The following is a 27,270-nucleotide window of genomic DNA, read 5'->3' on the forward strand; positions in this document are numbered from 1 at the left end:
AGGAATATTAATAACCTCAGATATACAGATGACACCACTCTTGTGGTAGAAAGCGAAGAGGAACTGAAAAGCCTCTTGGTGAAAGTTAAAGAAGAGAGTGAAAAAGTTGGCTTAAAACTCAAGATTCAGGAAACTAAGATCATGCCATCTGGTCCCATCACTTCATGGCAAATAGATGGGAAACAATGACAGACATTGTTTTGCGGGGGCTCCAAAATAACTGCAAATGGTGACTGCAGCCACAAAATTAAAAGACGCTTGCTCCTTGGAAGAAAAGTTATGGCCAACCTGGAAAGCAGAACCATTACTTTTGCTGACAAAGGTGCACCTAGTCAAAGCTGTGAGTTTTCCAGTAGTCATGTATGGATGTGAGAGTTGGACCATAAAAAAAGCCGAGCACAAAAAATTGATGCTTCTGAACTGTGGTGTTGGAGAAGACTCTTGAGAGTCCCTTGGTCAGCAAGGAGATCCAACCAGTCAATGGTAAAGGAAATCAGTCCTGAATATTAATTGGAAGGACTGATGCTGAAGCTCCAATACTTTGACCACCAAATGCGAGGAATTAACCATTAGAAAAGACCCTGATGCTGGGAAAGATTGAAGGCAGGAGAAGGGGACGACAGAGGAAGAGATGGTTGGATGGCATCACTGACTTGATGGACATGAGTTTGAGCAAGCTCTGGGAGTTGGTGACGGACAGGGAAGCCTGGCATCCATGGGGTCGCAGAGTCGGACACGACCGAGCAACTGAAGTGAAGGATTTTGGCGGCTCCTCTGGTAGCCCAGTGGTTGAGAATTCATCTGCCAATGCAAGGGACATGGTCAATCCTTGGTCTAAGAAGATCTCACGTGCTATGAGGCAGCTGAGCCTGGCTCTGGAGCCCGTAACTACAGAAGTCAGCTGTACCCTAGAGCCTGTGCTTTGCAACTGGAGAAGCCATGGCAATGAGAAGCCTGCTCACAGCTAGAGGGTAGCCCCCAACTCTCCTCAAATACAGAAAGCCTCCCAGCAAGGAAGACTCACTACAGCCAAAAATAAACACACACACACACACACACACACACACACACACACACACACACAGGTGGAATTATTTTAGGTAATTAGTTTTAGACCTTTCTTCTTTTCTGATGTACATATTTAAACCCAGTAACATCCCTCTAAACATCGCTCTAGCTGCATTCCGCAGATTTTGACGTGCCGTGTTTCCATTATTCTCGCAGCCCCGGACGGTGGAGAGGATCCGGCCGGCTCCAGACAACACCGCCACCAAGACAAACTCCTAGAGGGGCGGAAGCGCCGCTTCCGGCGGCGGGACAAGCACTTCCGCTGGGACGTGTGCGTCATGGCCGCTCCCGTCTGGCCTACCTTGTGGAGGTCCCAGGTGGGTTTTCCTGCGGGTACTCGCCTGTCGGTTAAGGTGCGGCCGCCGGGCTGACGCTCCCCAGGGCGCTGGCCCCGACCCTCATCAGGCCCGAGCCTGTTTCCGCTTCCTGCTGCGCGCTCCTTGGGCGGCCGCGTCCGTGTTTTGGGCAGCCTCCACTTCTGTAAATTCAACCTGGACCGCTCCGGTGGGAGCTGCTGTGTCCCGCTGCCTGCTTAGTACCAAAAAATACCCTCGCTCAGGACAGCTTCGCAGGTGGGAGCCGCGTGCTCCTGCCTAGTCCATCGGCCGAGATGACTGGCGCTCTAACTCAGGAATCGCCTTGAGTTTTGCCCTCTCCGTTTCCACCCTCCATGTCTCCGCCCGGGCCCCCATTCATCCCTCCACTCGACCATCTCAGTGGCCAGTGGTCGTCTCCTTGTCTTCCCTTATCCCGTCCTGCCCTGCTGCCGTACGATTTGCTCACCGCAGGGAGAATCTTTCTGAAGTGTAGCCATCACAAAAGGCCCTGTCTTTCCTGTAAAACCATGGGATCTTTCTGAAGGTTAGGAAAAGATTCTTCAGTTTTTTTTCTTCTGTAAACATTATAGTTTCATCTTTCACATTTTGGTCCAACATCGATCTTGAATTATTTGGGGGTATGGTATGAATTACATTGATGCCCTTGTCATAAAACACACTTTACTGGGGGATTCCCTGGCAGTCAGGTGGTTAAGCTTCCACTGTTTCACTGCTGAAGATCCGGGTTCATTCCTTAATTCAGAGAACTAAGATCCCGCAAGCTGCCTGGCACTACCAAAAACAAACGAACCAACCCACCTAATTGTATGGGTGAATCTGTTTCTGCACTCTCTGCTGTTGCATTGATCTATATATGTCTGTGCCAGTACTACACTGTCTTAATTACTGTAGTTAGTCTTAGAATCAAGGGGAGTGTAAGTCTTCCAACTTTGTTCTTCAGGATGGGTTATTCGATGTCGTTTGCTTTTCCATGTAAATTTTATTACCATCCTGTTGATTTCTGCAAAACAAAACCAAAAAAAAAAAACCCTGCTATGGTTTTACTTGGAGTGGTGTTGAATTTCTAGATCAGTTTAGGGAGAATTGATAATACCCATAAGCAGGGGACATCGCTCCATTTGTTTCCATCTTAAAGTTTGTAGTTTTGGGAGTAGATGATTTGTTAAATATATTCCTACGTCGAATGTGTGTTTTTTTTTTTTTCCCAAACCAACTAACTGAATTGTGACACACTCTTATCTGGAGATGATGTCAGATACCACAGGTTACGGGTTCAGTCCCAGAAGGCTGCCTCTCTCCCCACACTTGAGATGCCAAACTTAAGTCCAGGTTGCCACTTGTGCTTCTGACTGGCTCTGGATCTGGAGGTTACCACAGCAAAGGCTGTGGGTTTGATTAGTTTGCTAGAATGGTTCACAGAACTCAGAGAAACATTTAACTCACTGGATCATGGCTTATGATCAAAGGATAAGGATCAGAATAGCCCTATGGAAGACACATAGGGAAAGTATGGGGAAACAGCCCAGAGCTTCCATGGTCTCTCTAAACACTCTATTCTCCTGAATCACCATGTGTTCATCAGCCTGGAATTTCTTGAACCCTTCCAGCGCTGGAGTCCCTCACTCCAGGGACTGGAGAAAAAACCAACCTTGTGTTCTTGGGATAAACTCCACTTGGACACGATACAGAGTTCTTTTAGTAAATGGCTGTACTGGGCTTCCTAATGTTTTGTTAAGGACTTCTGTGTCTGCTTATGAAAAAGTATTTTTGTATGTTTCTTGTGATGTCTTTATCAGGTCAAGGCTTTGCTGGCTTCATAACACAAGCTGGAAAGGGTTTGCTTTCCCTTGATCTACAGGCTTCTAAGACTGGTGTATTCTTCCTTGAGGGTTTGGTAGAGTTCATTAGTGAATCAGCTCAGTCTGGTATTTTTTCTGTGACAAGGTTTCTTCTTTTGTCGGTTCATAAAATTATGTTTATAAGGGAATTTGTCCGTTTCATCTGAGTTGCTGAACTTTTTGGCACAGAGTTGGTCAGAGCAGAAGTAACACTACTCTTCACATCTGTAGAATCTGTAGTGTGACCTCATTCTTTCATCCCATGTGTGGGGAACTAGGCATCTTCCTCCTGCTGGCCTTTTTCTCAAGGTGTCTTGGAACTGTGCTTTCCTGCATCATCAGGAATAGCTCGATGAATGTCTGAAGCAGGTCTCCCTGCTTCACCTGGGAAAGACACAAGGACTCATTGTGGCCAGAGACTTTGGGGTCCTGAGGAGGGTGATTCTGAACAGATCTGGGAGCAAAAGTTGGATCTGAGCAGACCAGGTCTGCATGGTTTTGGGGGAGCTTGTGGCTTATTCTCAAGACTTGGTGAAGGATAATGAAGCCCTGATGGAAGAATCTGATTTGGGGGGAAATACCCAAGAATATCCATGTGTGCAGTGCTGCGGGGGTGTGGGCTGTCTGTCCTGGTCCCATCTCCTGGGGAGGCATCAGGGTGGGGTCTGATCCCCAATCATCCAGTCAGGTATCTGGCTAAGCTGTTGGCTTTCAGCCATAAATGGATGGTCTTGGCCACCATTTGGTGGTAGCCTGTGGCTTGCTCTCTGGAATGTCTGAGTCTTTTGTATGGCAGAGGGGACATAGGACACCCAGTGGTTTCCTTAATGATGCTGGCACCCACCCCACTCCTAAATTCCCTTCCATTGTGGAGCAGGCATGAGTCACTGGGGAGGAAGAACTAAAATCCTGTTATCAGCAGGTTCTAAGTCACGAGGGTGTGATGGATATCTAAAGCATTCCAAGGGTTGGGAGGACAGTCAAGATATCTCCATGAATTATGAGTTTAAATGTGCATTAACACTTCTCAGGTGACCACTAAATGAGAAGAGTGTGACTGTCACACAAGCAGAGAAACAAATGAAATCAGAGTGAGGAGGGTTCAGCTGAAACACAAAGGGAGAAATACAGAAAGTATACAATTAACTGATAAAAAAGAATACTTCTATTAACACTGCAAGTAAACCAATGTAAAACCAATATTTTTACATTGGTTTACTGAACTTAAAAGACTGAGACCGTCAGACTGTATTTTAAAATACAAGAATGAGAGGGATGCGGGTTCAGTCCCTGGTTGGGAAGTTGAGGTCCCACATGCTGAGGGGCAGCTGAGCCTGTGCACACAACTAAGGCCGGATGCAGTCAGAAACAGATAAGTAAGTAAATATCAAAAATAATAAGATACAAGAACCACACATACTGATTCTAGGGACACATCTAAAATATAAAACTGACGCTGGTAGAAAGGGGGTGCAAGACAACTCCCCCCAAAAGCTGGAGCCCACATATTACTGTCAGGCTGTGGGCAGCAGTGAGCACTGCAGACTGATGACAGAGCCAACGCACAGAGAACAGCCTGTAGTTCTACACGCGTATGCAACTCATAATTGCCTCAACACATAAAATAACAAAGCAGAACTACAAAGAAGTAGACAAGTGCCTACTCAGAGCCGTCTCTCAGGGAGCTGCTTCACGGAAACCAGCGGGCTAGAGGTCCTGAGGACCCGGGGTGTCCAGGCGGGAGGGTAGTGAAGTGTCAGTGCTGGGAAGAGAACTGTGGACTACGCTGCTGTCCGTTAGCTTCCTGGTTACCAAAACACTCTATTGATTTAACACCACAAATTAAAGCAAAGGCTTGAGCAAGGTCCACAAGTCCCATTTAATGCAAATGTGTCTTAAGTCTCTGCTGTTGTTTAGTCACAAAGTTGTGCCTGACTCTTTGCTACCCTATGGACTGTAACCCGCCAGGCTCCTCTGTCCATGGGATTTCCTGGGCAAGAATACTGGAGTGGGTTGCATTTCCTTCTTCAGGGGATCTTCCAACCCAGGAATTGAACCTGTGTCTCCTTCATCTCTTGCATTGGCAAGCAGGTTCTTTACCACTGAGCCACCAGAGAAGCCCTGAGTCTCTGTTACTTGTTAACAATTTCCCCTCTATACTTTAAAAAAATTCTTTGCTATTCATTTTTGGCAAAAAAGGAGAGTCATTTTTGGCAAAAAAAAAAAAAAAAAAAAAAGTTGTCCTATAGAGGATTTGAATGACTGCATCCCTACTTTGCCTTTTAACACATTCCTCTGGCCCCTGTATTTTGTATCCTGGTAGTTACAACTAGAATCTGGATTATATGAATGTTGTTTCTAACGCTGTATAGGTTGCTTGGTGTGGATGCTACTGTTTCATACCAGAATGCACTTCATATCTCACTCTTAGTAAAGTCAGGGTCACTCATGGATTCAGGGATCAGCTAGACTCACTTATCCTCATCAAATTCCACCCATAGACTTTAGCAACCATCCTGATTGAGTATTTTTTCTACACCTATATTAAGTGGAGTGCTGTATGTAATTTTCCTTCACCAACAATTTGTTTATCCTGACAGGTCATATGGGAAAGGCAGACTGGATGTGTGATTCTTTGTTTACCAAATTTTATTATTTATTCACTTGGCCCCTCCACACAGCTTGTGGGATCCTAGTCCCCAGTCCAGGGATTGAACCCAGGTTTCCTGCAGTGATAGCAGAGTCCTAACCACTGGACCATCAGGGAATTCGCAATTTAGCAATTTTTAGAATGCTAGATTATTGCATTTTAAGTTCATGTATTTTATGTATTTGATGTGTTTCGATTCAGTACCTCCTTTTTGATGCTGAAATTGTTGCGTTTTTGGCCAATCAGAACCCTTCACTTTGCTACTCCGACCTTCTGACAGGTCTCTCTCTGGGAGCAACTTTGTTGCCATGGACTCAATTTGTTTTACTTCCTTTCCCAAATCTATAAAGAGCCCCTTTAAAATTGAAATCAGTTCTGAGAACTTGACTGTCCTGGATTTCAAACAAACTTTTCCCAGAGAATTTGTGTTTGCTGCTGCCAGGCACCTCTGAGGATTTTCAACCTGGAACCAGAATATTTAACTAAATTTCCAACGGCGACGTCGGGGTGCGGGGGTGGAGCCCAGATTGAAAGCTGCGGTCTGAACTCCTTTCTCCAAAGGGCCCAGGTCCGCTGGTAACGGTGACACATCCACCTGTGGAGACCCGGGAGACCCTCGGGGTCTCCACGCCCAGGAGCCCTCTGGCCGCTCTCGCTGTGGCCACCTCGCCGGTCCGTTCTTCCAACCCCGTGAAACCTTGCTCTGCGCTTGGCATGAAAGGGGTGCGTGGGGCCTGGTCTCCCCTACACTTACCTCCCTGATACAGCCTTGAGGAACGCAAACCACACGTGATGGACACTGTACTAACTGGCCTCCACGCACTGGGTCTGACAGCGAAATAAAAATTAAAAATTATCCCCGGAATTCCCCAGTGATTAGGACTGGGCGCTGCCGGGGCCCAGGTTCAATATTCAATCCCTGGTCAGAAAACTGAGATTCCAAAAGCCACCCAGCAGGACAAGAAACAAAAAACTCAGTAGGTTAAACATAAAAACTCCTGTGACTCCCTTTGGCGCCGGAACAAAGCCCAGCCCTTTCGATGGCTCCTGAGGGCCTGGGACCCTCCACCAGCGCCTCCCCGTCCTGCCAGACTCCCTCCATGCTCTCATACTACCTGTCCACGCCCCCGATGTCCATGTCTGCCACCAGACTATCAGCCCTGTGGGCAAGACGGTGGCGTGGTCGTCTCCCTCTGCCCCTGCCAATGCAATCAGCTGTGGAGTCCCGGCAGACACACAAGGCAGAGAAGGACCAGCCTTGCAGGTTGGAAACTGGAAGCCATAATGAGTGGCCGCTGCACTGGCCGGAAACGCTGGACAGCGAAGCAGGCGGTGCCAGAGCAGAGAGTGGTGGAGGGAGTCACGCCTTTATTCATAATCCATTCCCCAAACCCGCCTCCTGGACAGCCCCTTTCCCCGCCACCTTCTGGCCTCCCTAGCCTTCCTTGAGGTAGGTTCAGGCTCTCCCGGAGGCGGCTTCATCTGCAGCATCACGGTCGCCGTCTCCTTCGACTGGGAGAGGATAAGAGCTCGACCTGGGGACGAGCTTCCCAGAGAGGATGGTGTTCTGTGAGGCGGCACGCAGTGAGGACCGCGAAGAGAACTGAGAGTCCGTTGTCAAGGACGCGACCCCGGAGCCCGGGCCGGATGGGGTCAGGGATGGGACTCGGGAGCCTGGGCGCGACACGGACAAGGACTGGACCCTGGAGCCCACGTGGGATGGGACTCGTAAACTGGCCTTCGAAGGGACCAGAGACAGGACCCTGGTGCCAACATGCGACGGGACCAGTGACGGGACCCTGGGAACTGAGACCTTTGAGGGCAGGGACGGGGTCCAAGAATCCGCGCGGCATAAGACCTGAGACGGGTTGTGGGAGGCTGGGACTGATGGGACCCGGAAGGTCGCGTTCGACGGGGTCTTGGAGGGAAAAGACTCGGGATCAGAAGCGGCCGGCGTTGGTTCCCAAAGCGGCGGGCCCTCGGGGCCTCGGCGCAGCCAGCCGTGCACGCGCGCCAGGTCCCGCGTGTCCTCATGCTGGCGCCGCAGCTGCTCGCGCTGCTCCAGCAACTGGCGCCGCGTGTCCTGCAGCACCTGGGCCCGGCGGAGCAGCTGCAGCAGCTCCTGCCGCAGGCGACCATTCTCCACTCTGATGGCCTGGATGTGCGCCAAGAGCGCGCGCGCCGCCTCCCGCTCCGCGCACCGCGCCAGCGACTGCACGCGCTGGCGAGCCTCGCGCTCAAACGCTGCCTTGTCCTCCAGGAAGCGCCGCTTCACGCGGTGGAGCAGCTGCGTGTGCTCCACACGCACATGCAGCAGCTCGCGCTCCAGCGCCCGGATCCGGGCCAGCTGCTCCAGTTGCAGCTCCTGCGGCCGGTGCGCGGGTCAGCGCCTGTCCGTGGCGCGCACCCACCTCGCCCGGCACCCGCCCAGCCCGCCCGCAGGCGCGCGCGCACTTGCCTTGTAGGGCTGCAGCTCCTGCACCTGCTGCGCCATCTGCGCCGCGCGCGCCTCCATCTCCAGCAGCTGCGCGCGCACCTCGTCCTCACGCCCGCGGTAGATTGACGCCAGCTCTGCGCGCTGCGAGTGGATCTGCGACAGGCTCACGCGGTTCTGCTCTTCCAGCCTAACGATGGCGTTGGCGAAGCGCTGCGCGCGCGTGCTCGCATAGCTCGCGTAGAGCCGGTTCTCCTCGCGCAGGCGTGGCGCCTCGCTGTCCAGGAAGTCGTTCTCCTGCAGCACTTGGTCGACACGCTGCTTACAAGCCTCCAGTTCCTCAGAGAGCAACTTGTGCTTGCGCTGCAGGTACTGAGCGCGCTCCGACAGCGGTGGCTCGGTGCCCTCTCCCGCCGCGCCCCCCCGGCGCCCGGCGCCCGGCCCACGCTTCTTCTTGGGCGCCATGGGTCGGGGCCCCCAGCCCGCTCCTCTAACTCAGCCCTGCCCCACCCCAAGCCCGAATGTTCTGGCGAGGTTGGACGCGTATCAGCGTCACGAAGCTGCGGGAGGCAGAATCAGGAGTTTGGGGTCAATCAGGGGTCAGGGTATTGTTGCCAACCTTTACTAGTGGGCTCCTTCCGGACCTTGGCTGACAGTCGGGGTTCGTCCACCTTTAGTAGTGTTGTCCCTCAGCCGGAATGGTCTCCATGGAAACAGAACTTAGTCGCCCTCCCCAACTCCAGTTCTGTTGCTTGCGCAGCGCCCCCTCCCCCGCCACCTCCCCGCTTTCTCCATTCCCCCCAACTCCCTCACTCGAAGTTGGTGCGTGATGGCCCGTGTGCCTGCCCTGCAGAGATCGGAGTCCAGACGGGCAGGACTTCGGCTTTCCCCGGAGGACCACACTGGGCTTGCTTCTGAATCTAGCAGACCCAGCAGCAGCCGGAGTAGACTCCACTCTCCACGTCCAGACGACCCTTTTGCAGCCCCTGTGCCAGTGGCCGCCATATGAGGAGAGGTTTCGCCAATTTCTTGGCCTCCCCCACCACACCCTGCCGCACACGAAATCTCCGTATATCTTGTCAGTACAGAACGCTTCTTCATAACTTTTCATCACTCCGAGACCCAGTTTTCCTCGAAGCACTTCGTGATTCCTTCCTCCTCTCTGGAGCCCTCTAGGAGTTAGGACTGCTGGGAAGGCCAACCCCATACGGATGCCATCCCCTGGTCAGGAGAGCTTTTCTCTGGGATTTCCTCTCCTCAGCAGGCCCATGAGGCATCTGTTCAGCTCAACCCACTGACCTGCGCTTGGTCTTCTCAGCCGGCCAGAGTGGCTGGACAGGCCTCCCATCCTGTCTGATGCTTTTGACAAGTAACTTAAATCTCTACCCATTCTGCCCTGCCTTCACATCGTTGGGTTTCTGTCTCGGTATGTCCACATAGGCTGCCATAGGGACAGGTTCAAGAACTGATGACTCATAATATTGTGAGGAGCACAGTTTAGGAAACCACATGTGTAGGAAGGCTTGCCTCCAACAAGCCTTAGGAGATTGACTTCAGAGCCCAGCACTTTGCTCCAATGGCTGGACTTGCTCTAGTTAGTTACACGTGCACCAAAGGTGGGCAGAGCTTCTTAAAATTAGGAACACACTTGAAGCATTGTCCTCCTTATAAAAATGTATTTTATAAGTTAAAGTGACAAACTTTTAACAATGCAGAATTTCCATTATCTTCATGTTAAAAAAATTTAAAGAAATACTGACTCATAAACTCCTAAAACAGCATCTGAGTGTTGGCCTTGAATGATCTGGGCTTCTTACAGAAAAGTGAGGAAAGCCTAAGTAGAACAGGGCAAGAATCAGCCATGACCCTGCAGTGGGGGCTTCACCAGGCCCATTTGGTACCCCTTCTCCTCCAAGCCTGGCATTCCTAACCAGGGTCTCTCTGCCTCCAGAGGCAGCCAACAACGCTCTCCACCGCATCACCCTGGGGCCTGCCTGGGGCCACTGTCACCATTTGACTGATGGCAAAACAGATTCCTGATCATATGGACCAAACCTTGTCTAACTCAATGAAACTGTGAGCCATGCTGTGTACGGCCACCCAAGACAGACAGGTCATGGTGGAGAGTTCTGACAAAACATGGTCCACTGGAGAAGGGAATGGCAAACGACTTCAGTATTCTTGTCTTGAGAACCTCATGAACAGTAATGAAAAGGCAAAATGATAAAACACTGAAAGATGAACTCCCTAGGTTGGTAGGTATGCTACTGGAGAAGAGTGGAGAAATAACTCCAGAAAGAAGAGATGGAGCCAAAAAGAAAACAATGCCCAGTTGTGGATGGAAGTAAAGTCCAATGCTGTAAAGAGCAATATTACATAGGAACCTGGAATGTTAGGTCCATGAATCAAGGTAAATTGGAAGTGGTCAAACAGGAGATGGCAAGAGTGAAGATTGACATTTTAGGAATCAGTGAACTAAAATGGACTGGAATGGGTGAATTTAGCTCAGATGACCATTATATCTACTACTGTGGACAGGAATCCCTTAGAAGAAATGAAGTAGCCCTCATAGTCAACAAAGGAGTCCAAAATGCAGTACTTGGGTGCAATCTCAAAAATGACAGAATGGTCTTTGTTCGTGTGCAAACCATTCAGTATCACAGCAATCCAAGTCTATGCCCCAACCAGTAATGCTGAAGAAGCTGAAGTTGAACGGTTCTATGAAGACCTATAAGCCCTTCTAGAACTAACACCCAAAAAAGATGTCCTTTTCATCATAGGGGACTGGAATGCAAAAGTAGGAACTAAAGAGATACCTGGAGTAACAGGCAAGTTTTGCCTTGGAGTTCAGAATGAAGCAGGACAAAGGCTAACAGTTTTGCCAAGAGAACACACTGGTCATAGCAAACACCCTCTTCCAACAACAGAAGAGACAACTCTACAGATGGATATAACCAGATGGTCAATACTGAAATCAGATTGCTTGTATTCTTTGCAGCCAAAGAAGGAGAAGCTCTGTACAGTCAGCAAAAACAAGAACGGGAGCTGACTGTGGCTCAGATCATGAACTCCTTATTGCTAAATTCAGACTTAAATTGAACAAAGTTGGGAAAACCACTAGACCATTCAGGTATGACCTAAATCAAATCCCTTACAATTATACAGTGGAAGTGACAAATAGATTCAAGGGATTAGATCTGATAGTGTCTGAAGAACTATGGATGGAGGTTCGTGACATTGTATAGGAGGCAGTGATCAAGACCATCCCCAAGAAAAAGAAATGCATAAAGGCAAAATGGTTGTCTGAGGAAGACTTATAAATAGCTGAGAAAAGAAGAGAAGTGAAAGGCAAAGGAGAAAAGGAAAGATATATCCATCTGAATGCAGACTTCCAAAGAATAGCATGGAGAGATAAGAAAGCCTTCCTCAGTGATCAATGCAAAGAAATAGAGGAAAACAATAGAATGGGAAAGACTAGAGATTTCTTCAAGAAAATTAGAGATATCAAGGGAACATTTCATGCAAAGATGGAAACAACAAAGGACAGAAACGGTATGGACCTAACAGAAGCAGAAGATATTAAGAAGAGGTGGCAAGAATACACAGAAGAACTGTACAAAAAAAGAGCTTCATGACCCAGATAATCACGATGATGTGATCACTGACCTAGAGCCAGACATCCTGGAATTCAAAGTCAAGTGGGCCTTAGGAAGCATCGCCCTGAACAAAGCTAGTGGAAGTGATGGAATGCCAGTTGAGCTATTTCAAATATGCAGAGATGATGCTGTGAAAGTGCTGCACTCAATATGCCAGCAAATTTGGAAAACTCAGCAGTGGCCACAGGACTGGAAAAGGTCAGTTTTCATTCCAATCCCAAAGAAAGGCACTGCCAAAGAATTTTCAAACTACCACACACTTGCAGTCATCTCACATGCTAGCAAAGTAATGCTCAGAATTCTCCAAGCCAGGCTTCAGCAGTACATGAAAAGAGACCTTCCACATGTTCAAGCTGGAATTTGAAAAGGCAGAGGAAACAGAGATCAAATTGCCAACGTCTGTTGGATCATTGAAAAAGCAAAAGGGTTCCAGAAAAACATCTACTTCTGCTTTATTGACTAAGCCAAAGCCCTTGACTGTGTGGATCACAACAAACTGTGGAAAATTCTTCAAGAGATGGGAATACCAGACCACCTTACCTGCCTCCTGAGAAATCTGTATGCAGGTCAAGAAGCAGCAGTTAGAACTGGACATGGTACAACAGACTGGTTCCAAATAGGGGAAGGAGTATGTCAGGGCTGTATATTGTCACCCGGCTTATTTAACTTCTATGCAGAGTGCATCATGCAAAATTCCGGGCTGCATGAAGCACAAGCTGGAATCAAGATTGCTGGGAGAAATATCAATAACCTCAGATATGCAGATAACACCACCCTTATGGCAGAAAGCGAGGAAGAACTAAAGAACCTCTTGGTGAAGGTGAAAGAGGAGAGTGAAAAAGCTGGCTTAAAACTCAACATTCAGAAAACTAAGATCATGGCATCCAGCCCCATCACTTCATGGCAAATAAATGGGGAAACAAATTAAAACAGTGACAGGCTTTATCTTTGGGGCTCCAAAATCACTGCAGATGATGACTGCAGCCATGAAATTAAAAGACGCTTACTACTTGGAAGAAAAGCTATGACCAATCTAGACAGCATATTAAAAAGCAGAGACACCACTTGGCCGACAAAGGCCTGTATAGTCAAGGGTATGGTTTTTCAGTCATGTATGGATGTGAGTGTTGAATAAATAAAGAAAAAAAAAGTTGAATAAATAAAGAAAGCTGAATGCAAAGAATTGATGCATTTAAACTGTGGTGTTGGAGAAGACTCTCGAGAGTCCCTTGGACTGCAAGGAGATCCAATCAGTCCATCCTAAAGGAGATCAGTCCTGAATATTCATTGGAAGGACTGATGCTGAAGCTGAAAGTCCAGTACCCTGGCCATCTGATGCGAAGAATTGACTCATTGGAAAAGACCCTGATGCTGGGAAAGATTGAAGGCAGGAGGAGAAGGGGATAACAGAGGATGGATGGTTGGATGGCATCACCAACTCGATGGACATGAGTTTGAGTAAGCTCCGGGAGTTGGTAATGGACAAGGAAGCCTGGCGTGCTGCAGTCCATGGGGTCACCAAAAGTCGGACACGACTGAGCAAGTGAACTGAACTGAACTGAACCGAACCAGACTGCGAGGTGAGGACCTGCTCTGAAGACCGGGCTGGGCGGGTCCTCCGCGGTCTCAGATCCCTTGCCCTCCCAGGCCACGCCGCACCGTCCCCCCTCCCGGGCTCCTGCCCCGCACACATCTGCGCGGGAGTGTCTAGGCAGACCTTGGCCTTTTAATTTCTGTTTCGAAGTGAGGCACCCGATGAGCAGAGGTTTTTAAAGTCGTCCGGGCCTCGCAGGTTTCTCGGCGATTTGTCCTCGCGTTACAGCTCATAAACGCCTCTTTACCGAAGAGGGGTGGCGAGCGTTTCCTCTTGCTGGTTCTCTGGGTTCCTGGAGACTTCTTCTCCCAGGCGCTGCAATTCCCGATGACGCAATCCCGAGGGCCTCGAAGGCGGAGCCCCAGGGAAGTCCCCCCACCCGCCCCCATGGCCCGACTCCAGCCCCTGACCGGGTCCTGCGGCGATCACGGGCAAAGCCCGCCCAATTCGGGATCGGCTCCCTCCCTGCTCCGCCCCACCCGCCCGGTCCGCCCCCTCCCAGCCGGAAGCGTCCACCTCGGCGCTCGCAGCTGAGCCGGCCGCCCGGCCGACTCTGACCCGCGGCAATTAGGGTCAGATTTGTCTCCTTGGCTTCCTCGGGCTCGCTCCGCGCCGAAGGCCACGGGGCCTGTGGGTGTTCACGGGAGCGGCCCCTCTCCCGGGGAAGAGGGGCATGCCGGGCCTGGAGGCGGGCTGAGACGCCCCCACTGCAGACCTCAGGGGCTTTCTCTAATTGTGCTGAGAAAGGGGTGACTAGTGTCCAGGTCCCCCCGCCGCCCACTGGAAACGGAACTCACCTCCAAGGGCCCAGATTCAAAGCCAAGTGTTACTCCTGATCCATCTCCCCACCCTTGGGGTCTTCCACCCTCCCTTCGTGATGGCATGGGGTCTCTGTCCTTCCAGGGGCCAAGACCCAGGCTGGGGAGTGTCTGGAGGGGTCATTCACCTCTTAACCGGGACCCTGAGCTGGAAAGACACTGGAAGGAAGGGGCACTGGCAGTCTGCTCAACTTCTCCCAAGGCCACCCCCCTACCTCCTTCCCGGTGGGCTCGAGCCTGCCCTGGACCCTGAGCCGCAGCACAGTGTCCCATCCGGCTCTTTTCGCTGAGCCCCTGCCCCTACCTGGCCAGGCCACCAGAGGGCACACCTTCCCGCCCTGGCTTGCTGTTCCTTCTGCCTTGGAGCCCTCCCTCCTGGCTCTGGAGACTTGGGGTGAGCGCCCCTTCTCTGGAGTACCAACGGGCTTGGGCTGTGTGTCTGACCCGCGGGTAAGCACTTCCTGCTCCCATGTCACAGATGGAAAAACAGGCACAGAGTGAGGACTCCTGAAAGCACTGGGTCTGTGACTTGGGCCTTAGTGGGCTCTTCCCACTGTGTGCACTGCCTCTCTGGCAGAGGTCAGACAAAGGGGGCCTGGCAGGAGGGATGCCCCAGCCCCACCCTGGTACCTTGTCCCTTGATCAGAAGCACAGCACTGATGGCGATCACCATGGTGAAGGGGAGGATGGGCAGGACCATGAGAGAGGTCCAGGAGAGCCTGTCTATCCAGTGCATCCTCTGGCTGAGGTCAAGCCCTGGAGACCCCGGACCTGGCTGTTCTCTCATCCTGGGCAGGCCCCCAAGTCTGTCATCTTCCCTAGATCCCCGTTTGGGGCTGCCTGCCGCCCTGCCCTGTCCCACCCTCAACCTGAGCTGGCCCTGGACTGGCCACCTTCCTCAAACGGCCTTCCCCAACAGCCAAGTACCTTGGAACCGGTGCCAGACCCACACCAGGCTCATGGTCAGCCTCAGCTGGAAAGACAAGATCCAGGCCACGATGTGAGTCAGCTCCCACAGCCGTGGCCGCCCGTGAAGGAAGTGCCCTCCCCAGACATACAGGCCGTGAGGGACACACAGCTGTGAGGGACAATGCTGCACGTCACCCAATTCCCAGGAGCCACACGGGCGGGAGCCGGCAGGAGCCCTGGCTGCGCACATGTGCATACGGAGCATGCGAGGGTGGGTCAGGGCCCTGTGGCAATGCTGCTGTGGTGACCCAGGGCCCTGGCCTGCTCAGGGTCAGTGGGTCACAGCTTTGGGAAGAGGCCTCGTTGGAGCCCAGGGCCTGTGGCTTGGTCCTTGGTCCCCCGAGTGGCCAGGCCAGGGGGCTCGGGGTATGATCCAGGTTGGTCTGTGCGCCCCGCCAGGGGTGCTCACCTACCTCTGTTTGTGAGGAAGGGAATGACAAACAGAAGGATGCCCAGAGTCCAGAGCCCCGCGCAGGCTCCGATGGCAATGCCAGCACCCACCTCCACAGGCTGGTTCAGAGACACCCCTGAGAGACAGTCAGGAGGGGCGTCCCCTGTTTGAGTCTGGACACATGATCTAGAGACAAGTCCATCTACAACCCAAAGGCGCCCTCCTAGGAGAGGCCCAGGCAGCTGCCTGGGGTGACCTGGGGTACGTGGGTCCATAGCCCTCGCTGGGAGCGGGAGAGGAGAGCCCAGTTTGGAGCCCCAGGTGCTGGGGAGCACAGCAGGTCCTCTTGCTGCAGGCTCAGAGCTGCTCTGGGGACAGGATGGGCAGTGGGCTCCACCGTAATGTAGGTGGGGACGCAGCTGATATCTGCTCAGACTTGGACACTGAGGGGCAGGAAGGGTGGGGCCCCGAACCTGGACTGTGACTCACAGGGAAGGGTGGGGCCCACGTGGACTGTGACACTGTGCCGCCGGGAAGGGCTCCCGTGAGTCTGGTCTCCAGAGTGTTAGGGAGGCTGGTGACCATGAAGCAGGAACTTCAGGCCAAATCATCTCAACCTGGGGGTTTGACCTGCCATGTGCTCACTCCCCCCAAGTGTGGGTTTCCTGGATGAGGCCCTCCAAACTGCACGTGATTTCCCCATGGGTCAGTTAAAAGTTCAATGCACGGTCCACTTTTTCTTGAATGCATAATAAATACCCTAAATCAATAATGCACTCAGAACAAACCTGAAGCTACAATTGCATGCAATAAAACTGTCAACTGACACTTGATGAGAAAATAAAAACTTATTGACAAAATTTATATCTGCAAGGATATTTAAACAAGGGGAAAATGGACTGGGTGGAAATAACTGCCCCAAGAGAAAACACGTAATAGCAGATTTAAAAAGAGCAAGTGGATGAGTCAAATGACCACTGAAAAACTGATTTAATAATTAAGTGAATGTAATGAAGTTCATGCTGCAGAATTCTTTTTTGCTGAAATTCACTGATTTGGGGCTGCTTCTGCTTAATGGCCGTGTTCTTGCTGGGAGAATGGCAGGGCTGAGACTGCCTTTGGTGCGGGTTCCGAGGAGGAGGCAGGGAGAAGAGGGGCTGGGCTGCCGGCCATGGGCCAGCGGTGCCCACTGCCCTCCGCAGCTGTGTGGGGCTGCTCCACGCCCCACCCCTGGTCCTGCCTTGTTGGTGAGTTCACTAGGCTCCTGCATCCACTTGCTGCTCCTGCATCCACTTGCTGCTCCTGCTGCCCACCGCTGGGGAGCGCCTGGCTGTGCCTCCTGCCCGGCTCACGGCCCCGCTCCCCACCTCAGACCCTCCGCAGTGAATCCAGCTCTCATCCCTTTCAGCCTATCCAAGTGGTTGTCAGTCCTTCTTTTCCTTCTCTTCTCTGTCCTTGTAGGCATAGAGCTTTTCGCTTTGTTTATTACTGGTTATATCTGGGGAATATTCCCACTCATTCAGTGAATTTTTAATTTCATCTAAGTTATCAAGTATCTTGGTGGGAGGTTGTTGACAATAAACCCTTATTTTCTGGTCAATGCTTGAAGGGTTTGGTAGGAGTATAGTCTTTCATTCCTGATACTAGTAATTCCTCTTTTAGTTCTTGAATTGCATCTTTATTTTCTATGGTCTGTATCAGTTTTCTTGATTATAAGATGTCAATAATATGAAACCATTTTAAATATAATAGAACATTTAATTGCATACATTTCCCATCAGTGCCCCAGTCATTTAATGATTTATGTCATCCATTTCCTTTGGCAGGGGGCTTTTCCACTAAAGGCCCCTGTGGTTTCCTGAGACCGTGTTTCTCACCAGATTCAGTCCATTTCCAGCCTGAAGAGTTACCATGTCTGTGTGGCAGCCCTGTACTTCCTCTTCTAATTTTTTAGCACTGAGTTCTGCTTTAACCATAGCCAGCTTCTCATTCAAAAACTATTGTATATGCTTTCTGTGTGTTATTCAATCAGTAGTGTCTGACTCTGTGACCCAAGAGACTGTAGCCTGCCAGGCTCTTCTCCTCTGCCCATGGGATTCTCCAGGCAAGGATACTGGAGTGGGTTGCCATTTTCTTCTCCAGGGGATCTTCCTGACCCAGGAATCGAACCTGAGTCTCCTGCACTGCAGGCAGATTCTTTACCATTTGAGCCTCCAGGGAAACCCATGCTTTCTATATGCTGGACTTTTAGGGATTGGTTCAAGAACTCTAGATTGGCTTTTTTCCCCTTTGAGTACATTAATGACGTCATTCCTTTTTCTTCTGGCTTGAATTTTTTTTCTGATAAAAACTCTGAAGTCATGCTTATTTTTTTGTTCCTCTGCACGTAAATTTCTTTGGTTATTTTAAAAATTGTTTCTTTATCACTGCTTTTCAGCAATTTAGTTATGACTTCTTTGTGTTTTTCCTAGTTGGGTTTCATTTAATTTCCTGAATCTGTGAATATATCATTTTTTCTTTAAATTTGCAAAAATTTCAGCCATTACTTTCTCAAACATACGTATTGCACGCCCCTTTTGGTTGACACTATCCCACAAGTCATTACTCTTTTTTTTCCCCTCTGTGGTTTCAGTTTGGGTAGCTGTGTCTTTGAATTCACTGATCATTTTTTTTTCTACTTATTCATATTTTCTATATATCCAGGAGCATGAATAGCTTTTTAAAAGTGCATCCATACTCAGTCATGTCCAACTCTTTTCTGACCCCATGGACTGTAGCCTGACAGACTCTTCTGTCCATGGAATTCTCCAAGCAAGAATACTGGAGTGGGTTGCCATTCCTTTTTCCAGGGGATCTTCCCAACCCAGGGATCGAACCCAGATCTCCTGCATTACAGGCAGGTTCTTTACCAACTGAGCCATCAGGGAAGCCCTTCTGTGTTTATCGAGTTACATATTCTGAGTATTTCCTTCAAGTGAAAATCATTAAATATGTGACCTTTTGTATCTGACTTATTTCACTTAGCACTGTGTTTCCACATTGTAGCATATATCATTACTTAAATCCTTTTTATGGATGAATTATATTCCATTGTCTGTATAGATATACTTTTCTTTAACCATTCATCAGTTGACGGATATTTGGGTTGTTTCTACCTTTTGGTTTTTGTGACTAGGCTGTTGCAAAAACTCATGTACAAGTATTTGTTTGAATATCTGTCTTCATTTATCTTGGATATATACTCAGAGGTTTCTCAGGGGGTGCAATGGTGAAGAATCTGCCTGCCAATGCAGGAGATGCAAGAGATGTTGGTTCAATCCCTGGGTCAGGAAGAGCCCCTGCAGTAGGAAATGGCAACCCACTCTGGTGTTCTTGCCTGGAAAATTCCACGGATAGAGGAGCCTGGCAAGCTAGGGATTGGACACGACTGAGCAACTGAGCATGCACGCACACACTTATACCCAGAAGTGGAACTGCTGGATCATATGGGAATTCTATCTTTAACTTATTGAGGAATTGCCAAACAGTTTTCCACAGTAACCGCACTGTTTTACATCCCACCAGCACCTTATGAGAGTTCTGATTTTTCTCCATCCTTGGCAAGACTTCGTTTCATTTTGCAGTCATCCTAGTGGGCAAGCGTGACCCCATGTGTCATGACTGCGTTTCCCTGATACTTAATGATGTCAAGTGTCTTTTCCTATGCTGCTGGCCATTGGTACGTTTTCTTTGAAGATGGGTCCTATTCAAGTCTTTGTCCATAGTTTTCTGGTTTGGTTTGGTTTAAATTTTATTTACCTGTCTTTGACTGTGCTGGGTCTTCATTGCTGCATGAGGGCTTTCTCCAGTTGCAGACAGCAGGGGCTACTCTCTAGCTGCAGTACTGGCTTCTCACTGCAGTGGCTTCTTCTGCTGTGGAGCACTTCAGCACTTGCGGTTCCTGGGCTCCCCGAGCTCAGGCTCACTAGTTGTAGCACTCAGACTTGGTTGCTCCAAGGCATGTGGGATCTTCCCAGACCAGGGATCAAACCCATGTCTCCTGCATTTGCAGGGAGATTCTTTACCACCAAGCCACCAGGGAAGCCCTTGTCCATAATTTTAATTGGGTAAGTCTAATAACTATTTATTGGGTGCTGGATATTGTGAATTTTATGCTACTGAGTATTGTTTTGTTCCTGTTTCCCTTTAAAGAGTATTGACATCCTTGGCAGCCTGTTAAACTAAACAGCCTGTGTCATCTTGTTCCCTTTGAGGCTTGCTCTCCACAGTCATGATGGGTGCGGAACAGCCTTTAGTCGAGAGCTAGTTCAGTCGCTTCACTGAGGCCATGACCCGCCTGGGGTTTCTCCTGAATGTTCTGATGTCCACCCTGGCTGCTCAGCATTAAAGGTGTCCTCTGCCTATATGAAATCTGGACTGTTCAGCTTACCCCCCCACCCCCCACCCCTCTTGTTCTGTGCTTGGACTCTTGGAAATTTCTCCATCTTTGCCCTGATGTGGTGCTCAGCAAGAGAACTAAGAGGCCCTCATCTGGTGTGTTTTGCTGAGAGCACAGTCCTGCGGTGCTGGTTGTCCTAACTCTTCATCAGTGAAGAGCATGGACAGTCCAGTCACTCCCTCACGACCAGAATAAAAGTCTCTCATCTCTTGTTTCTTTTTCTCATGTTTATCCCCTCCCCCCTCCAACTTTATACTGAGATACAGCTGAAGTATAATAAACTGCGCATATTTGAAGTGTACAGTTTCAACTGTCTTAACATATGTGTTAAATGTCTGAAACCATCACCAGGCTTGAACATTTCTATCACCTCCTAAAGTTTTCTTGTACCACTTGCAAGGCATCTCTCCCTCCACTCTACCACAAGGCTATCTGTAGGTGGCACTCTCTAGAATTTCTGTAGGTGATCTGTAGTTGGCATTCTCTAGAATTTCGTACAGATGGCACCAGATCTGTAGGTGATCTGTAGTTGGCATTCTCTAGAATTTCGTACAGATGGCACCAGAAGATCTGGCTTCTTTAATCAGCATCATGATTTTGAGCTTCAGCCATGTCGTGTGTATCAACAGCTGTCCTTTTCTGTTTTTCTGCGTAATATTCCACTGTGTGGTTATACCACTTTTTGTTTATTCCTGTTTCAAATGCTGGAAGCAACATTCGAGTTGTTTACAGTTTGGGGCTGTTACAAATAAAGCTATGTACGTGGGTGTGTAACTCGACGCATGTTTTTATTTCTCTTGGGTGACTACCACCGGAAGATGCCCGAGTCACGCTAAATTTAAGTTAAACGTTTTAAGAAACGACCAAATATTTTCCCAAAGTGGCTGTAGCGTTTTACACGTTGGGGATGCCACGGCCCCCGCCCCCAAATACCTCCGGAGAGGAGGGCTGCGAGTCACACGTTACCCTTTGGTACCGCCTTAGTAAGCCCGGAAGAAGGCAGAGAGGGAGGCCCGGCCGTGGGCACCGCACGTACAGAGGCCCGGGGTGGGCAGAAGGCTCCTTGGGCGCAGGTGCGGCGAGGGGGCGCAGAGGGCAACCTTCTCGGGCTCGGCCGGGCGGGCCCCGAGGCGGGGCTGCGGGGAGGGGCTCCTCGGAGGCCCCGGATGGGGCGGGGTTTGGACGGCAGACGGCGCTCCGCCGGTTCCCAAGGCAACCGGGTTCAACAGTTGGAGCCCCGAGGTTGTCTGGAGGCTTCCTGCTTCCCGCTTGCCGACATGTGCACCGCCGAGGTGGACCGTCATGTCGCCCAGCGATACCTGCTCAAGCGGCGGCTCGGGAAGGGGGTGAGCTCGAGAGGCGCCCGGGCGTCCGCGGGACCTGCAGGACGTGGGTAGGGCCGTCCACGCTGCAGGGACTCCTGCGCTGGGGTCCTGCGTCCTCCATGAGCTGCAGGTGTACCCCGTTTCCGACAACAGGGCGCCCTACTCACAGGGAACTTGTCCCCTGGCTCTGAGAAGCAGCTGAGAGCTGGGCCCCCCAAGGTCTCAGGTCTGATCCTAGAGCCCCCCGGCCCCCGCTGTCCCCACCACCGCCTCAGGCTCCCGGCTGCCTCTCCCGGTGCCCATAGTGCGACACAGGCGCCGAGGGCAGGCAGACGCCTGCCCAAGAAGGGCCTGAGCCAGTGAGCGGGGTGGGCATGGAGTGCTGGCCAGAGCCCCGTGAGAGCCCGAGTGCATTTGTGACTGTGGGCGTGGGAGAGCAGATCGGACTGTGTGAGAGTACATGTGTCTGTGTGAGAGTACATGTGTCACGGTGGATCACAGGGTGTGTGCAAGTGTGAGACATGGAGCAGAGAGAGTTGCAGACAGTGCGAGCAGTCATGCAGAAGCCCTGGGGCAAGGACATGCTGAGCTGGTGGGAGGAAGCAGAGCTGATGTAACTGGACAGGAGACTAGGGGGACGGTCTGGGAACATGGGGATTTGGGGAACTGCAAGGACTTCAGCTCCTGCTGTGAGTGACACGGGGAGAGGAGCAGCCTTTGGTACCACTTTACAAGGCCAGGCTGCCCGCTCGGCTGAGGATGCTCTGTGGGAGTGGGTGGGGGAGAGAATTTAAGAGGTCAGGGCAGTGATAGGGCTGGAGGTGGGAGAGGCTCGGACCAGGATGGAGGGGCAGAGGGGAGAGGAAGTCTTCAGATTCTGATGAATTCTGAAGTTGGAGCCAACAGGATCTGCGGACAGGCTGGATGGGGTACACGAGAGTGGGATCAGGATGCCTGCAAAGGTGAAAGTCTGTCAGAGAAGGGACCCACCCAGAAACTCCCTCCCGTTCCACAGTCAGGACCTGCTACCCCACATCCCCCTGGGGCCTCCCCAGAGGCCCCCTCTCTTGCCTCTAACCCCCATTGCTTCCCATCAGCCTCCTCTGAAGGCCTGCAACTTTGGGGGCTTCCCCTCTCTGGAAGCAGAGTGGGAAGGAGGAGGCTCGTGTCTGCAGGAGGCACCCTGGCGGGGCTCTGTGCCCTGCAGGCTGACCACCGTCCTCCTCAGGCCTATGGCATCGTGTGGAAGGCGGTGGATCGGAGGACTGGCGAGGTCGTGGCCATCAAGAAAATCTTTGATGCCTTCAAGGATAAGACAGATGCCCAGGTAAGTGAGTAGGGAAGCGAGCAGTGTGGGAAAGGATGAGGCAGGGCTGGGGGGTGGCCCCCCGCGGCCTTGTGTCGGAAAGGTACAACTGGGAACCCAATCACAGCAGGTTTCTGCAATTTTCAGAGCACCGCCCCCTGCAAACCCAGGGTCCAGCAGGCGTGCGGGCACTGAGCGTCTGTCCCTTCGCATCCTCTCCGGACAGGGCCTTCCTTCTTGCTCCACACCCACACTCATGTTTCTGTCTCCTTCCAGAGGACGTTCCGGGAAATCATGCTTCTCCAGGTGAGTGGCCAGGCCATCTACCTGCTGCTCCAGGTGCTGTTTCTCCAAAGAAGGGGAAGCCTGGCCCCTGGCCCCCAGGGCACAGCCCCCTGCTCTTTCCCCAGGAATTTGGGGACCATCCCAACATCGTCCGCCTCCTGGATGTGATCCCGGCAGAGAACGACAGGGACATTTACCTGGTGTTTGAGTCTATGGGTGAGTGAAGCCTCCCGCAGACCCCAGTCCCCCTTTGTCCAGGCCCAGGACTGCCCCCGCCCGCCCACACCCCAGTGTTTCCCGCAGTGGCCAGTGCGCTCAGCGTGAGCAGAGTCCCTTGGAGCTGGAGAGTGTCAGCCCCCAAGGCCTGGTGGCGAATACCTTGACCCCCGCCTCTGTGAGGTTTTGCAGCTATGTGTCCTTTTTTCCTGCTCATTTGATAAAACAAATGGAGCATGAAATAAAGTATAAAAACAATTCCACAAACTTTGTTTGCTGTGCTGACAAAGATGGTGGGCAGGCTTGAGAGGCGGGCAGGGGCTCCCGGGCAGTGCTTGTGCCCAGCATGTGCCGGCGAGGCCTGGGTCTGTGGGGGCTTAGGAGTCCCCGTGGGGGTGCAGAGTGGGCTCGCCTGGCCCACCCTCCCCAGGCCCGCCAGACTGACCCGCAGGCCTCCCCAGATACCGACCTGAATGCTGTCATCTGCAAGGGCACGCTGCTAAAGGACACCCACAAACGCTACATCTTCTACCAGCTGCTGCGGGCCACCAAGTTCATTCACTCAGGGCGGGTCATCCACCGGGACCAGAAGGTACTACCCACACCTGTCTGCTGAGCTCCACTGCCCGGCCAGTGCTCCAGCAGTGCACCAGGTCCTCGAGCCCCAGCCCGGTCAGCCCACAGCCTGCCTCTACACCCCCAGCCATCCAATGTTCTCCTGGATGCCAGCTGTTTGGTGAAGCTCTGTGACTTTGGCCTGGCTCGCCCCCTCAGTGGCCTCCCTGAGGTCCCCGAGGGGCATGCCCTGACGGAGTATGTGGCCACGAGATGGTACCGGGCTCCAGAGGTGTTGCTGTCTTCCAGCTGGTAACAGCAAGCAACCTGCCCTCATCCCGCCCCACCTCCCCCTGCAAGGTCAGGGCCCCCGCGCCCCCCTGCCCAGCCAGGGCCCTTGGCCTTCTTGTCCCTCGAGTCCCAGAACCCACTCGTAGTCCCTCCTCCCACCTGCGCCTCGGCCTCTGGAGTGCCCCCTCCAGCTCCACACCCACCCACCCCCACACCAGGTACACCCCTGGGGTGGACATGTGGAGTCTGGGCTGCATTCTGGGGGAGATGCTGCGGGGGCGGCCCTTGTTCCCTGGCACGTCCACCCTCCACCAGCTGGAGCTCATCCTGGAGGCCATCCCGCCACCATCCAAGGAGGGTGAGTGTGTGGGCAGGCAGCTGCTGGCACACAGCTGTGGGGGGATGGATCAGGACTGCATGGGAGGACAGCGGGGAGGGGATGGGGCTGGGAAAGGCAGGGAGGTGGGATGAGCAGGGTCCAGAGGCCTTGGCAAGCCTGGAGGGGGCAAGCTGTGCAGGGTGGGCCCAGGGGAGGGCTGCTGGGGGTTTCTGCCAGGGACACGGGGCCCACGAGGGTCAGGCAGTGCCCATCAAGGGTCCAGCGGGGGCAGGGAACAGCACGAGCTCTGTGGAGGGGCGACAGGCAGCGCCACACTGTGCTGCCAGGGGCCGGACACGGTGCTAGCGAAGCGATGGGTGGAGGCGGCTTGAGGGGCAGCCCGCAGTGGTCCCTCCTGCCTGGGGGGCGGCGGTGTGAGGGCAGCGTGGGGAGCCCTGCTCTCTCCCCAGTCTGCTCTGGTGGAGGGGGCAAGGCGCTCCCCATGGAGGTGGGGGGTACATGCGTGCATGCGAGAGCACGCGGCATGTGGAGGAGGCAGGCGTGTGAGGACAGGTGCACGTGTGGGCACACTAGGGGTGGTGTGCGACCTGGTTTCGGGGTTTGAGCCAGAGGCCAAGGCCCTGCAGAGGAGGTTGCTGCACAGGCCGGAAGCAGTGGCCACCCACCTTCCTGACTCCTGAGTACACTGCCTTCTGCCCTTGCTCCCAGACCTCCTGGCGCTCGGCTCTGGCTGCAACATCTCAGTTCTGCAGCACCTGGGGTCCCGGTGAGTGCGGGGGCTTCAGGGGGCCCCAGCGTGCTCCCTGCAGCCTTCAGGGCCAGCGAGTGTCAGCTCCGTGGGCCCTGCCCTCCTGACCACAGTCCTGAACTGGGTAACTGTTGGTCAGCCTGAAATGAGGAGACCCCATGGTGGGCCCCGCTGGCTCTGGGAGAGCGGCAGGAGCCGCCCCAGGCCTCAGAGAGATCAGGGGCCTGACGACCTTCCTCGGCGCCCGAGGGTGATGCAGGGGGCAGGAAACTGGGGGACGGGTAGAAGTTGAAACCCTAGCAAGGAGCATAGATGTGGACGGGGGGCCAGACCCTGGAAACCCTGACGAGCTGTCCTCCCGCAGGCCCAGGCAGACTCTAGATGCCCTCCTGCCCCCCGACACCCCTCCAGATGCCCTGGACCTCCTCTCGAGACTCCTGGTGTTTGCCCCGCACAAGCGGCTCAGCGCAGCCCAGGCCCTGCAGCACCCCTACGTGCAGAGGTAGCGGCTGGGGGTGGCGGTGGGCTGCAAAGCTCCGAGCAGCTCTCCCGAGGCAGCCCGGCCCCACCACCCCAGCACCCGCCTGGCTGGCTCCCCGCAGGTTCCACTGCCCGGCCCGTGAGTGGACACTGGGGGGGGACGTGCGGCTCCCGGTGCAGGAAGGAGCCCAGCTCTCAGCCGCCGAGTATCGCCGCCGCCTCCATCAGGTGCTCCGAGACGCCACCCGCGTCATTCGGGCCCCAGGCCTCCTCTGCGCAGCGACCCCGCCCCCACTCCCACCGCCCTCTGAGCGCCCTTCCGCTCTCGCAGATGATCTTGGAGCGCAGGGGCCACGGCCGCCTCTCGAAGGAGACGGGCCTGGGGGGCGGCCCCCCGACCCCCGAGCCGGAGGCCCAGCTGCCCTCGGGCTCGCCCGCGTTGAACTCCGGACGCCGGCCTCGGAATAACCCCGGCCTCGGCCCCGTGCACGGTGCGTGGTCTGGTGGCCGATGTGTGGGGCCACCAACCGCCAGCAGCGCCGGACTCCTGACCCCGGGGGTTTGGTCTCCCGACCCCACAGACGCCCCCGGCGGAGCCCAGGACCCTCCCAGGCAGAACTCAGCCCCCCTCCACCAGCCTCCGCCCCCAGGAGGTCCTGGGAAAGGGGCGGGGCCCGGCGGGGCGACGTCATCCTCGTGGGTAGGTCGTGGTGGGGGCGCGGCAGGGCAGGACCGCTCCCGCTGCTTCTTTACGAGGGCGCTGGTGACGCTGCCACTCGCTCCTCCCCAGGTGAAGCCCGGCGTGAGGGAGGCGGCGCCCTCCTTGACCTCGCAGGCCGCCGCCCAGGTGGCCGTCCGGGCACTGATCCGGAGTGACCGGAACCCGGGCCGCGGTGCGAACGAGCCCGGCGCGCCACGGGTGAGCCCATGCGCCCCGCTCCCCGCCCCCCGGCCCCCTTCCTTCCCTTCCGCTGGGCGCTCCCTCCGCGGTCCTCGATTCTGGTCTCTGTGCAGGTTCCTCCTCGATCTCCCGGGGCGGCCCGGCCCGGTCGGAGGATGTTCGGGGCCTCGGCCGCACAGGGGGCCCAGGGAGCCGCGCGGGCCACGCTGGGGGGCTACTCCCAAGCCTACGGGACCGTCTGCCTCTCGGCGCTGGGCTGCCTGCCCCTCCTCCCGGGACCTCGCGCCTGAGCCGCCCTGCGGGTCTTCAAGCGGACCTCCCCGGCGCCCAGCCCCGCGCCTCTCCCCCAGTCCTTAGGTTGCCCCTCCTCCGGCAAGTTCCGGGGCCCAAGCCCCTGGTGCTCTCCACCTAGCGTTTCCCCAGAGCACCCTCTCCTGGCCACATTTGAGTCCCAGAGCTTGTCTGGGCCTCTCTGGGGGACTCGCTGAGGTTCACACCCCAACCTCCATCACTTCCTCCAATAAAGTTCTATCTGTCCCCCACCCGCCTGCCTATCTGTCATCCTCAGCCAGGGTCTGCCAGCGAGGCTGCACCAAACCTCTTCCCTTCTGGAGGACAGAGCCCTTGAG

The 27,270-nt window shown here is 53.5% G+C and overlaps 4 protein-coding genes across 20 annotated transcripts; 1 reads left to right on the plus strand and 3 right to left on the minus strand.

Annotated features, from left to right (window-relative positions):
• The first annotated feature begins 1,302 nt into the window (after nucleotides 1-1,302).
• On the plus strand, nucleotides 1,303-27,183 carry MAPK15 (mitogen-activated protein kinase 15). Of its 17 annotated transcripts, none has more exons than XR_015141222.1 (14): nucleotides 18,428-21,540; nucleotides 22,617-22,846; nucleotides 23,102-23,131; nucleotides 23,236-23,326; nucleotides 23,817-23,918; nucleotides 24,030-24,193; nucleotides 24,391-24,530; nucleotides 25,221-25,278; nucleotides 25,625-25,762; nucleotides 25,863-25,968; nucleotides 26,072-26,231; nucleotides 26,322-26,440; nucleotides 26,531-26,659; nucleotides 26,755-27,183. XR_015141222.1 is itself a non-coding variant. In XM_086337619.1 (14 exons), the coding sequence occupies exons 1-14, from the start codon at nucleotides 21,102-21,104 to the stop codon at nucleotides 26,929-26,931; spliced, it is 2,112 nt and encodes a 703-aa protein (XP_086193745.1). In that variant the 5' UTR covers nucleotides 18,428-21,101; the 3' UTR covers nucleotides 26,932-27,183. The 17 variants fall into 17 exon arrangements, 15 of the variants coding, with proteins under 15 accessions (XP_086193756.1, XP_086193752.1, XP_086193745.1 ...); XM_086337619.1 differs by having other exon boundaries at nucleotides 23,788-23,918; XM_086337623.1 differs by having other exon boundaries at nucleotides 20,964-21,540; nucleotides 22,748-22,846; nucleotides 23,788-23,918.
• Nucleotides 7,243-8,277, minus strand: CCDC166 (coiled-coil domain containing 166; the record flags this gene model as incomplete). Its single annotated transcript, XM_086335666.1, has 1 exon — nucleotides 7,243-8,277. A coding segment is annotated over one exon (927 nt), but the record flags the coding sequence as incomplete, so codon positions are not given.
• LOC147359820 (coiled-coil domain-containing protein 166-like) lies at nucleotides 7,243-13,128 on the minus strand. The gene has a single exon (XM_086337749.1). It carries the CDS (start codon nucleotides 8,791-8,793, stop codon nucleotides 8,278-8,280), a length of 516 nt encoding a protein of 171 aa, XP_086193875.1. The 5' UTR covers nucleotides 8,794-13,128; the 3' UTR covers nucleotides 7,243-8,277.
• Nucleotides 13,691-16,649, minus strand: LOC147359821 (uncharacterized). The gene is made up of 4 exons (XM_086337750.1): nucleotides 15,324-16,649; nucleotides 15,027-15,152; nucleotides 14,525-14,555; nucleotides 13,691-13,893 (listed from the first exon to the last, which is right to left on the minus strand). Exons 1-4 carry the CDS (start codon nucleotides 15,568-15,570, stop codon nucleotides 13,692-13,694), a joined length of 606 nt encoding a protein of 201 aa, XP_086193876.1. The 5' UTR covers nucleotides 15,571-16,649; the 3' UTR covers nucleotide 13,691.
• Nucleotides 27,184-27,270: the final 87 nt, after the last annotated feature.

This window comes from Bos grunniens, chromosome 14 (assembly GCF_055505025.1).
Source record: "Bos grunniens cultivar Pamir isolate PY7600 chromosome 14, Bosgru_T2T1.0, whole genome shotgun sequence".
NCBI lineage: Eukaryota > Metazoa > Chordata > Mammalia > Artiodactyla > Bovidae > Bos > Bos grunniens.

Coding starts and splice junctions, on each gene's coding strand:
- LOC147359821 (XM_086337750.1), bottom strand. CDS start 15,570: ATGCTCCGTATGCACATGTGCGCAGCCAGGGCTCCTGCCGGCTCCCGC. Junction 14,556..15,026: donor GCTTCTGATCAAGGGACAAG/GTACCAGGGTGG, acceptor CCTTCCTTCCAG/TGTCTTTCCAGCTCAGGGTC. Junction 13,894..14,524: donor CTCAGGGTCCCGGTTAAGAG/GTGAATGACCCC, acceptor CGGGAATTGCAG/CGCCTGGGAGAAGAAGTCTC.
- LOC147359820 (XM_086337749.1), bottom strand. CDS start 8,793: ATGGCGCCCAAGAAGAAGCGTGGGCCGGGCGCCGGGCGCCGGGGGGGC.
- MAPK15 (XM_086337615.1), top strand. CDS start 21,102: ATGCCACGGCCCCCGCCCCCAAATACCTCCGGAGAGGAGGGCTGCGAG. Junction 23,327..23,787: donor CCTGGTGTTTGAGTCTATGG/GTGAGTGAAGCC, acceptor AGGCCTCCCCAG/ATACCGACCTGAATGCTGTC. Junction 25,763..25,862: donor CAGCACCCCTACGTGCAGAG/GTAGCGGCTGGG, acceptor GGCTCCCCGCAG/GTTCCACTGCCCGGCCCGTG.